Source organism: Microtus oregoni, unplaced genomic scaffold (assembly GCF_018167655.1).
Source record: "Microtus oregoni isolate MIOR12 unplaced genomic scaffold, Mior012 000003F_ref0000135, whole genome shotgun sequence".
NCBI classification, from domain to species: Eukaryota; Metazoa; Chordata; class Mammalia; order Rodentia; family Cricetidae; genus Microtus; species Microtus oregoni.
Genome location: NW_024543062.1, coordinates 16,365,577 through 16,378,065, shown reverse-complemented (window position 1 = coordinate 16,378,065; position 12,489 = coordinate 16,365,577). Strand labels below are relative to the sequence as shown.

Below are 12,489 nucleotides of genomic sequence, written 5' to 3'. Positions count from 1 at the left end.
TAAGCAGAACTATTTTTAGATCATCTCTTTGGAAACAGCCAGAAGGGTAATTTATTGGAACTACCTCTGTGTAGACTTGTAACTTCAGGTATGAAGGATGGCGGAAAAATTGGAAATAATTATAAAGCTAAAAGATTTGTTTAAAATTCTACCACTATTTTAAAGATATATAAAAATAAAGATCCCCTTATTTTTCTCTGTGTGTGTGTGTGTATGATGTGCGTGCAGTGCCTGTGGATACCAGCAGAGGGCCGTGGGACTGCCCCACCCCAGAACTGGAGTTCTGCCCCACCCCAGTTGTGAACTGCCATGTGGGTGTTGGGAACCAAATGTGGATCCTCTGCAAGAGTAGCAAATGTTTTTAACCGCTGAGCCATTGCTTTGGCTCCCAAAGAAACAAATTTCACATAAAAGCATATAATACTACACGTGGGCATTCTAACCAAGTGAAATCAATCCTGGTTAGCATGGGTGAAAGCATAATGACCTAAGAGCACAAAGCATGCTGTGGAGAAATTTGTAATTAAGCTGAATTGTTTTCTCAGCTGTGACTTGAAGCCACATCAGGTCCTTTATTCAAAGTCTTTTTCCTTCTTTCTTTTTCTTCCAAAGAATGGCATCAAGAAGAGCCCAATGTTTACATGATGATTGTAGGTCCTGAGGTGAGTCCGTGTGTTGTGAATTCCTAGCTGGTGGCTGCTTTTTCCTACTGATTTTGTTTTCTTATTTGTGTGTGTGCTGTGTGTGAGCGTGCGTGTGCATGCATGTGTGTGAGTTCAGTTCCTACTGGGGCCAACAGAGGGCATTGTATCCCCTAGACCTGGATTCAAAAGTATTTGCTTGTCAGGTGCCCAGTGTGGGTGCTCAGAATGGAACTCAGGTTCTCCGTAATGGCAGTGCACCCTCTCACTGCTGAGTCAGCTCTCCAGTCTCTCTTGTACTGACTTATAAAACATTTTCTAAAACTAGTGTATGTTCCTCTTCTATATACCCAGGCATTTTTTTCTCTTTAGGTAACTTTTCTCTTTAAGTTTGCCTTTTTATCATATTTTACTGTTTAATATGGCAAGTGTAGGGGTGGCCATGCATTTACAGCACACATGTAGAGATCAGAGAGCAGCCTTGGGGAGTCTTTCTTCCATGTGGGTCCCAGGGATTGAACTCAGGTGTCAGGCTTGGTAGTAAGCACCTCTATTGCTGAGCTATCTCCTTGGCCCATAATATGCATTTTTTTAAAAAAAGAAAACCATGGGGTGGAATGATGACTCAGCCATTAGAAGCACTGGCTGCTCTTCCAGAGGACCTGGGTTCAGTTCCCTGCACCCACAAAGTGTCTAACGACCACCTGTTACTTCAGTTCCAAGGGGTCCAACACCCTCACCGGGCTCTTCAGGCATTGCACGCATATGATGCAATGCATACATACATGCAAAACATGCATATGTAAAAATATTTAAAAAATGAAAATCACCTGAGTCATATCTCAGTAGTAGAACACTTGTCAAACTTGTATATGCAAGGCTCTGGATTCAGTTCCCAGAACCGTGTGTGTGTGTGTGTGTGTGTGTGTGTGTGTGTGAGAGAGAGAGAGAGAGAGAGAGAGAGAGAGAGAGAGGAGATAGATCAAAGTTAAAGATTATAGCTGCTGTTCACCTTTATGGCCGACTTACTGTAAAGATTGCAATTACTTCAAACTAATTTACTGTTGCAAAGACTAATTAGATAATTCTTATGGGAAAACTGGTGGCTCATATAAAGAGAAACTTATTTAAAAATATATAGGCCAAACTCTATGTATAGTCCAAAGTATTTTGGAACCGTTTAACTGCTCAAACTGTGACTGTAGAACTGCTCTGGAACCCAGCTTCAGATCAAGCCACTGGCCTCTAATGGACTTTCATTTGCCCCAAGCACTTTGGAAAACAAAGTATACTCCAAGCTCCTAGCCCGATGGGATCTGCATGGTCATTACCACTCTGTCTTCATGTGGCTTCTGTTCCTGGATTCCCACTGTGTACCTTTCCCTCCAAACTCCTCTGCTGAAATCCTGTCTTGCAATGTACTAAGATGAAGTCTCTGGGAGGCGGCTATATTAAGGAAATGAGGAAGCCTTTGTCAATGTGATCAGTGCCCTTATAGAAGAAGCCCCGGAGAGTTGCCCTGACTTTTTCATTGCGTGTGGACACAGCAAGAGGCCACTACCTACAAACCAGCAAGCGCAGCTCATGAAACGCTCAGCCTGCTGATGCCTTGATCCTGGCTTCTAGCCTCTGAGACTCTTTGCCACGTGTGTAGGTTCACTCAAGTTATAGTACAGCACAGCAGTAGCCTATCAGAGCTACGGCATCAATCCTCTGTGGTGCTCAGTGGGATTCTCATCTGTGCAGTGTGAGCCACCTCTTCCATCTCCTTGTTTTGTTAGGCCAGGTGGTGAGAAACCAGCTGGGAGTGTTTGCTAACTGACACCAACAGAGAGGGTATCCACAATCCTAGGAAACCAACGTACACCAGTCCATCTTGGTGAATCAGGGAGATTATTGGTGTTACTGGCAGGACCATGGGTGACTCAAAAGCTAGTAACAACACCCAAAACGCCACCCAGTCTGGGTGATGATGCATCCCTGGGGCTTCCTGCCCAACTTCCAGATAGTTCCCCTGAAGAGTCTCCTCTTCCCTGGTTACAGCTTCCCTGCTTCTGAGACCTCAGGGGGCTCAGTAAGTTCTATGACTGTTGTGTCTTTCCGAAGCCTCCCACCTCCATCCAGGAGGAAACGGATTCTCCATAGCATCAATCAGTCGGTCTCACTTTCACTCAATGGTTTAGAAACTCGCCCCCAGAATCTAGCGACCACTTTCTACAACTTCTCAGAGCCTCGTCCATTTGTCTTATTTATTCTAGCACCCCGTGGACCTTCCCAGCACGCACAATTGTTCTGTTTTCTTACAGCCTTTGGGAAGAATTGTGTTCACCTAGAATGAGGGCAGAGATGCTATTAAAGATAACCAAGATGGGGAGGGGCTGGTAAAATGGCTCCGTGGGTGAAGTGGGTGAGGGTGCTTGCTGCTAAGCCTGTTGGCTCGATTTCAGTCACAGGGATCCACTTAATGGGAGAAAAACAATTTCCAGGTGTTGTACAGTGCTACGTGTGCAGCCAAATTTAAAATATACATACATACATATATACATACATACATGCATGCATGCACAGTCAAGGGCTAGAATCTGTGCAGCCATGTCAGAGCCCTTGGTGAGAAGAGACCTCTTGTTAGTCTAGTGACATAATACACAGTATAGCATGTGGGGTCCCACAGTCTTCAGGAGAATCCCAACACTTTAAAAGTTCAATGCCTCTTAACTGTGGCTTCCTGTTAAAATCAAAAGAAGTTACACACTTCTTACTTCAAGAGGGGAGAACCAGGGCATAGTTAGAATCAGACCAAAGCAAAACCAAACTCTAACAGTGTCCGACATCTGGGACTCCGTCATGAACCAGGCTCCAAAGGGCTTAGATAGTCCCAGCCCTCTGGTTCTGCCACCACAGCACACACTGCCTGTCCTGCAATGCTCAGGGTAGCTTCACCTCACACCCATCACTGTCCCCAGTGGTCACCCCATCATCTGGCATCTCTAGTATTCTGACATCACCCCTGAAACTAAAGCTTCACCCTCCTCAGTGATCTCTCCCATTGCCAATGCTCAGCTTTTCTCTATGAGCCCCTCAGTCCTGGGGTCACCCATGTAATCGAGGCTGCACCTTGACCAGTTATCTTCTTCCTGGGCTCCCTTCAGGGACTCTACCTCTGCCCCCATGGCATCAAGCCTCAGATTCTCTCCACGACCCCTTCAAGCCTGAAGCCTCCACTACAGCTGCAGCTATCACTCCACCAATGACCTCCTGACCTTTCTGAAGGGACTCCAGCCCTGCCTGCCATAGGGTCCTCTCACCCTCTACGCCCTCAAACCAGATCCATGTAGGGGATTTCCACACCTTACTAAATTTTTAAATTTTTTTGAAGATTTATTTATTATGTATATAATATTTCGCCCACATGCAGGTCAGAAGACAGCACCAGATCTCACTACAGATGTTTGTGAGCGGGCTGGAGAGATGGCTCAGTGGTTAAGAGCACTGCCTGCTCTTCCAAAGGTCCTGAGTTCAATTCCCAGCAACCACATGGTGGCTCACAACCATCTGTAATGAGATCTGGCGCCCTCTTCTGGCCTGTAGACAGAATACTGAGAATACTGTATATATAATAAATAAATAAATCTTTAAAAAAAAAAAAAGATGTTTGTGAGCCACCATGTGGTTGCTGGGAATTGAGCTCAGAACCTTTGGAAGAGGAGTCAGTGCTCTTAACCTCTGAGCCATCTCTCCAGCCCCATACACCTTACTAAGTTTGATTGCCAGCTTGAGGTGCAGCCTTCTGAACCACTGCTTCTGTGTGCCAGCCCCAAGGAAATACCTTCTAGAAGATTCCTCCTGAATGGCGCTGGTCTCTCATTAATCACAGCTTAATTTTCAGTCCCAGCAAACCAGAAACCAGGCTTGCAATTTAAAACATCACATGAAGGAACGGCCCTGATAGGGTCTCTGAGAGACTCCCAAACTTCCCTCAGATACCCGTAAGCCAAGTCTGTGCTGCTCTTAGCATTATCCTCCTGCCATATACAATAGCCGCCCACCAAGGTCCGAGGACTCAAACATCCCTTCAGCCCAAAGCTCCCAAATCCTTCCATAATCTTCCCCCAAAACAGCCCAGTCAGCTCCATCATGGCAAGATGCCACTTTCTGATACTAGCACCCCCCCCCCCCCCCCCCAGTTTGTTTTCTGTTCCTGTGGTAAACGCCATAAGGAAAATCAACTTAGACGGGGAAAAGGTTCATGTGACTTACAGCTCACTGTCCATCATGAAGGGGAGCCAGGGCAGGAACTCAAACGGTATAGGAACCAGAAGGCAGGAACTGAAGTAGCGGCCATGGAGGAACGCTGCTTATTGGCTTGCTCCTCCAGGCTTGCTCAATTTGCTTTTTTATATGACCCAGGCCCACCTGTCCAGGGGTAATACCACCCACAATGGGCTGAACCCTGCCTACATCAATCACCAACCAAGAAAATACCCCTCAGACTTGTTCACAGGCCAATCTGACAGGGGCAGGTCAGTGGCACTCCCTCCTGAAGCCTGCACAGTGGCTTCTCCTGAGATGAAATTCACCAAGGTCGGGGCTGGCTCAGGTTGGGTCCTTCTCAGATGTTCTTTTCTGACCTTTCTCTACAAACTCATTCTTTACCATTTCAAAACCTCCACACATCTAAAATGGTCACAGTCAAGCGCTCAATTTATCATCTCTCTGAGTCTGGAACAGGAGGAGATTTAAGCCATTTTGTACTTGACTTGGAGTATTTGCTGTTGTGTTAGGGGCTCACATGCTGATAAGGTGAGTTTGCCAAGTGGCTAAGTGTCAGGACACATTAAATGCCCTGTTTTAATGGCTACAGCATACATTAATACCACCCCACCCCACCCCCAAGCCTCCTGAATCTTCCTGTCTGGACCCTGATATGAGCGCACTTTCTTTTGGTCCATTTCTGCCTTTGCTCTCTGCAGAGCTGGCGTCTCAATAAGCACTTGTGGTATAAGTGGGATGCTTGCCGGACTTATTTAGCTTTTCTAGGTCATCTCCCATGCCTCTTTGCAAAGTTGCGTCAACTTGGCTAGATCATGGCCCATGAAGCAGACCCCCGCTATTACTGGGGAATCACTGTGTAGTTTGGCAGTGACTACCTCTGCCTCATAGCCCCAATCATGCTGAAGACTCTGATGAAGATACTGAGTAGGTTTATTCCCATGCCCCGGCTACAAGTACCATAAAAGGTTCCCAGCTCAAAGCATGCCAGAGGACATCTTAAGAGCTCAATTGAGAAATCACGGGGGATGCTAAAAGAGCCTTGAAATGAGCACAGTAGCCTCATAGTGATAAATATCACTCAAGGGGAGAGAAGAGGCCCTCCCACCTTGCCTCTTAGACCTGGCTAATGTTCCAGGCTCAAGGCCCAGGGCTCAGGAGAGTGTCAGGCTGCTATTTCATAGGGACAGGGCCACCATGTGAGAGGCCACTCATCAGACCCTGTTCAGTGGGGGAGAAGTGAGGATGAGCCATGGGCAGGTGGGATGAGATGGGGGCTGAACAGGACAGCTGCAACAAAATCCAAAACTGTTTATGCATACACACATTTTATTTTCAAGATTTATTTCACTTATGCATATGACTGTTTGACCTGCATTATATATGTATGTGTAGCAGGCGGGTGCCGGGTGCCTGCTGAGGTACCATGTGGCTGTGTGGTGAAGGATGTCATGGCTCTCATTGACTTCAGGGAAAGCTACCTAGCTGCTCTTGAGTTAACCACGTGCCTCAGTTTCCCCATCTGCAGAGCAGAAATGACTGAGACAGCAGTCCCTGCCTCCCAGTTTGCTCTGAGTGAACTTGAGCCGTTCTTGTCCTTGGGGTAGTGTCCTGTGGCTACAGGGAGGGAAGGGACGTTGTTGTCGCCAACAGTCCCTTCCTGCTCTGACTGCCGGGATCCAGTTCTAGCTGTAGGGTGCTCTGAGCTCGGCTTGGGGTTTCAATAATGCTTCTTTGATCTCTCAGTTTCCCCATTTGAGAGAAGCAGAGTTCCTGCTCACAGGGCGTCTCGTACGGGACCTTTCCTGGCTCTTTGATAAGCGAGCTGGAGGCCAGAACGTTTGCTTAGGGCATGACAGCTTAATGACTTTGCCCGGTAACTTCTCCTGTGAAGATTATTTCCTCTAAGCCCGAGAGAGTTGAAACAATATATTTTGTTAGGAAATAAACAAGCTTAGAAGGAGGAAATGAGAATTTTTCTCTGCTGCTTTCGATGTTTTTTTTTTTCCCTTTAAGAATTTCATTAAGTAACAGCATCCCCTCTTCCTTTGCTCTTTATCTGGTGTTTTGTTCCACTCGGCTTCACTAAGAGATTTGAAAATGAACTGACGTGGAAAGTAAACCCAGTGCCGACTGTAGTTTCTTCTTAGGGCTTGCTCTTCGCTCCTTAGCTACGCACCAGTTTTGCATCTCAGCTGTCTCAGAACACGGGCTTGTTTGCTTGACAAATCATCTTTCCCCCGAATCGTTCAAGAGAGCCAAAGCATGCTCATAAAGATGGAAAGATGACCTGGCTGAAGTACCCCCCTCCACATACAATGTTAACATGAAAAGAAATGTCGAATGAAAGGCTTGCAGCTTTTTGTTGATTTTTATCTGTGTGTACGTATGCACATGACGTGGTGCATGTGTCTAGAGGTCGAAGGACAGTTTTCTGAGGTAGGGAGGATGGGGCTGTCTCAGGGATCAAACTTAAGCCATTGTGCTTGGTGGCAAGCACAGTTGTCCACTGAGCCATCTGGCCAGCCCAGAAGGAGGGTTTCATGCGAGGGTTGTAGTAAGATCTAGTTGCTTAGGATACTTGGAGCCTTAGGCCTCGAGAATGGGAAGTGCAAAGGGAGTTCTCATGCATGGGATGTTCTAGTCACTGCATGGGATCCAGGAAAGGAGACGGAGGTGTAGAGGAAAGAGGCAGAGCTATCATAGATGGAGATCCTCCATGGCAGGTAGCAGGATAGTTGGGGAGGGGGTGGTGCTTCTAGTCTGGGTAGTAACGGGGATTAAAAGCATTTCAGAGATACTGCATCCTGGAGGCTGGGACACAGGTTGGCCAGAGGGGGAATAGTGAGGAAGGTGGCAGGAATTTCATGGGCCTTTACTCTGTGTGTGTGTCCAGCCGCACGTGTGCTTGAGTTAGTGCATATTCCTATGGAGGGCCATCCACCTTTTGTTTTGAGACAGAATCTTTCATGGTTCTGGGACTCACAGATCTGGCTAAGCAGACTCTTCAGGAAGGGCCAGGTATCTTCTACTCCCTATCCCCCAAGCTAGGATTATGAGCATACACTATAATACTTTGATTTTTTAAGGTTTAAATTATTATACATACATACGTGCATACATACATATGTGTGTGTGCAGATACATGATCACCACTTGAGTGTAGGGGTTCATGGGGGCCAGAAGACAGTGTCCAGATCTCATGCAACTGGTGTTACAGATGATGGTTTTGAGTGTTACCCAATATGAATGCTGGGAACCCATTCTTCTGTAAGGGCAACAAGTGCTATTCGCCACTAAAGCCATCTTTCCAGCCCTGACACCTGGCTTTTTAAAAGGTGGGTTCTGGGGATTGAACTGAGGTCTTCATGGTTACAAGGCAATCATTTACCAACTGAGCCATCTCTCCAGCCTCTGTTCCTCAAACTTTGTTAGGATGAAATCAAGCAGAACCAAGGGAGCTTGACTTGCAATCAAGATGGAAACACTGGTCCAATAGCTTTCCTGCTCTGGGACCCTGGTGAAGTTAAACAACCTCTCTCAGTCCTCCTGTGTGGAAGTGTTTGGTAGTAACATTGTTGCTAGAACCAATTTAACAACTGTAAAGGACTTGGCACATGTTCTTCTAGCTTACATGGCTACAGAGTATTAATTATTAAGAGCCAAAATAGCGATTTGTTGTTCATAACTATGAGCCTCTCTCTGCACAGATCTTCCTAGGAATAATTACAAATTCTTAGCATTCATGTTTGATATGATGTAGCCCTTCAGATTCCCAGGCATGTAGCGGCCCGGGGACATCAGCAACCCTAACAGTGACAGCCCTTTGGGATCTTGGGCAAGCATCTGAGCAGTCGCAAGGATCCAAGGCGCACCACCATACAGCACTTCTCTCAGGAGAAAGTGAAACCGAGTTCCTGGGAGAAGGCAGTCTATCACCTGCCATTAGAAGTGGCCGTCCTGGCGTTTTGCTTGCAGCTAGCCAGCATGCTTGTAATTCACGATGGCTATTGGCAACGCGTAAATGAGAACAGAATGAGAACAGGAATTGGATTTACTTTCCTCTCAGCCCAGCTGGAGCCAGTGTTGGGAGGGGCTGCTGGCACCCTGCATTCCTGAGCTGGGTTCACACCCTTGCTGTGTCTTTGAAACAATGTCTAGGCTTTACAAAAAAAAAGTTAAAAATGTCTTTTTATTTTTATTTATGTGTTGCATGCAGATGTCATTGAGAATGAGCCATCTCACTACCTAAAATAAGTCTTTTTTATTTTTCCTCTTTCTTTTTTCTTCTTCCTTTTTTTTTTTTTTTTCTGAGTCTGGCTCTCATTCTGTAGCTCTAGATGACTTACTATGTAGACCAGGTTTGCCTCGCTCTCACGAGAGACCCCCACCTGTCTTTGCCTCTCGAGTACTGGAATTAAAGGCGAGTGTCATCATTCCTGGGCTCTATTTTTTTTTTTAATACACTTACTTACATATTTATTTTGGAGGAGGTACATGAGCCATGGGGCACATGGGTCCTGGAGATCCAACTCAGGTCTGGTTTGATGGCAAGCGTCTTGACCCACTGAGCCATCTTCATCTTGCTGACTCTAGAATTTTGTGCTGGAGAGAGCTTTTTCTATTGTTGCAAAAGCATTTTAGCAGTCAGGCGGGAGACACTGAGGGGCCAGTCTGCCTGATGTAGTCTGTCAGATGTCTCAGTTGTGTGGGGTTTGTGGCGAGCATCAACAAGCTGGAGGACTGTCCTACGCCCTACTCTACAGCCTCTTGAAGCAAACTGACCTTGAACTCCGGAGCCAGTCTGACCTTGAACTTCTGTCCTCCCGCCTCCAACCCTGAGGGCTGTAACACAGGTGTGCACGCTGCGCCTGCGCTAGCTCTTGCTTTCTGGATTCACTTCTGTTGTTACCTAATTTAGTCCTTTCTCTTTGTGTCTGGAATTACACTCGTGTGGGTAAACACATTTTCGTTATTCATTGGCGGAGGGGGCGCGTCCTTGATTTGCAAGCTGCATTTCTGAGAAGGCTCCTCGGTAAAAACAAACTTTGATTCCATGAACTACTTTGCCACAGGCTTACTGAGGTTTTCCCCTGCATCCTCTTGATTGCTTTTATGACAGATTCCATCGGCATCATTTAAGAAAGCAAGCCTTCCTCTGAAGGATGGGGCACTTAAATTGTCCTGTCTGTAGGAATGCTCCACTGTCCTTTAACGTCCTGAGGTGTCCCTGGACTCAACCCTCACAGAAGGTGGCACACACAGTCCAGGTGCTCCCTGCTCCTTCCTGTTCTTGTTCTCATTGTGTAACTGCTAGACTTGTACTGTTCCTCTGTTTTGTTTTGTTTTTTTTCCTATATTTATCCTTTCTGAACTACTGGGTGGGCTTTGAGCCTGTTACAATTTATACTCTGTAGACTCGGATTTAGGTCAGGTTTACTCCAGCCCTAGGCAGGGTCTTTTAAATATCCAAGGCTAGCCTGGAATTTGCCACATAGCAGAACATGAACTCCTGATCTGTTTGCCTCTTTCCAAGTGTGAAGAGTACGGGTTTTCATCGTCATTCCTGGCTTACTCAGTGTTGGGGACTGATTGAACCCGGGGCTTTATGCATGCTAGTTAGGTGCTTCACCACCTATAGGGTCAGGATGCAAAAATCCTCTGTGTGTGTGTGTGTGTGTGTGTGTGTGCGTGCGCGTACATGCCATGGCGCATGTGTGGAAGTGAGAGGACAACTTTGGGGAGTCAGTTATCTCCTTCAACCATGTGAGTTTCTGGATCCAGGTCCTCAGGCTTTTGCAGGAAGGGCCTTGATCCGCTGAGCCATGTGCCAGCCCGAGGCTCAGAGGTTTTAAGTGTTTCTTGTCCCTCTCTTTTTCCAGGTGGATCCAGCGTTTACCAGGGAAGTGAAAGACCGGGTGAGGAGGTAGGCGTGGCAGGCAGGTGGCGTCTTGCACACTAGGAATGGTGAATGGCAGAATGGTTCACGAGTCCCACCTTGTCCATGGTAGACTCTGCTCTAAGCGGGTTGCCAGTACTGCATCCTTTAATGTTCCCTATGATCCCTCAAGGTCATGCTTTGGGCCTCAAGGTACAGGCAAATAAATGGATGCACTCAAGTGTAAGATGTCCTACCTCCCTAGTCATCTGCAGAAAGGCCAGAGCAAACCATTTTGTCTCACTGCATATCCCAGGCTGGACTGGAATCAGAAGCTTCTTACATGGTGGGGTTCTAGGTATGTGACTCCATGCCTGAAGACAGCTTCATACTGATGACACCGGCAAAATAAATAAATAAATAAATAAATAAATAAATAAATAAAGGCTCAGTTGGTTCAGAGCACTGGCTGCTAGTGTAGAGGACCCAGGTTCAGTTCCCAGCATCCATAGTGTGACTCACAATCACCTATAATTCCAGTTCCAGAGGATCTGATGCCCTCTTGTGGGCTCTGTGAGCACTGTAGTAACATGGTTCACATGCATAATGGCAGGCAAACACTGATGTTTATAAATCAGCCAGGCGGTGGTGGTGCACGCCTTTAATCCCAGCACTTGTAGACAGAAGCAGGTAAATCTCTGTGAGTTTGAGACCAGCCTGGTCTATAAGAGCTAGTTCCAGGACAGGCCCCAAAGCTACAGAGAAACCCTGTCTTAAAAAACCAAATCAACCAACCAACCAATCAACCAATCAATTAATCAATCAATCAATCAATCAATCAATCAGCCAGGCTGTGGTAGCACCTGTCTTTAATCCCAGCACTCAGGAGGCAGAGGCAGGTGGATCTCTGTGAGTTCAAGGCCAGCCTGCTGTACAGAACAAGTGCCAGTACAGACTCCAAAGCTACAGAAAAACCTTGTCTCGAAAAATAATAATAAAAAAATCTTAACAAAGATTTGGAAGACTTTAAGGAGCTGACTTGTGTTCAGCTGATGTCTATAGACTCTTTGGAGATAACCGATCAATGTATCTTTTTAAACTGCATTTTTTTTTTCCTGTTAGGAACAAGGGACCCAGTCTCAATTGTTCACATAAAATTTGAGCGGGACAGTGAGCCAGGCTGAAACAACCATGCCATCCCTGCTCTGTTCTTTCAGGGCTGCAGGGGTGCGGCTGATCCGGGAGATGTGTCAGAAAGACCTGCACGCGCTGGTGAAGAGCTGCTTCGCGCTGGTCAACAGCTCAGTCTCCGAGGGCATGTCAGCTGCCATCCTGGAGGTAGGTTCAGCTCAGATGCTGAGGATGGGGTACTGGATTATTCTTCTTTCTCTTCTCTGCTTTTTAAAAAAAGATATGCAAGTGAGTGCAGTGACTGAAGAAGACCAGAAGGGGGAGTCCAGATACTCTGGCGCTGGAATTGCAAGTGGCTGTAAGCCACCCAAGGTGGTTGTGAATTTGCATCCACTACTCTGAAAGTATGTGACGTGGCTTTGTGTCATCTCTGTGTCTGGCCAAGAAGCCCTGTGCCCTGTGATGAGTGTTCGCTTCGGCAGTCTGTCCCCTCAGCAACTACCTTTGAAACCAGTGGAGAGCAGGTGCCAGTTGCTCTCTTGTATGTAAATACACGTTTTCCCCCTTGCT

General features: G+C 46.7%; 1 protein-coding gene across 2 annotated transcripts in view; it reads left to right on the top strand.

The window, feature by feature from the left end:
* Glt1d1 (glycosyltransferase 1 domain containing 1) overlaps positions 1-12,489 on the top strand; it is a 64,556-nt gene that overhangs the window by 39,426 nt on the left and 12,641 nt on the right. For both annotated transcript variants that reach the window (XM_041649073.1, XM_041649074.1), the window contains exons 8-10: positions 613-662; positions 10,793-10,836; positions 12,006-12,126. In XM_041649073.1, coding sequence (XP_041505007.1) covers positions 613-662; positions 10,793-10,836; positions 12,006-12,126 — 215 coding nt within the window. The remainder of the gene's footprint in view (positions 1-612; positions 663-10,792; positions 10,837-12,005; positions 12,127-12,489) is intronic.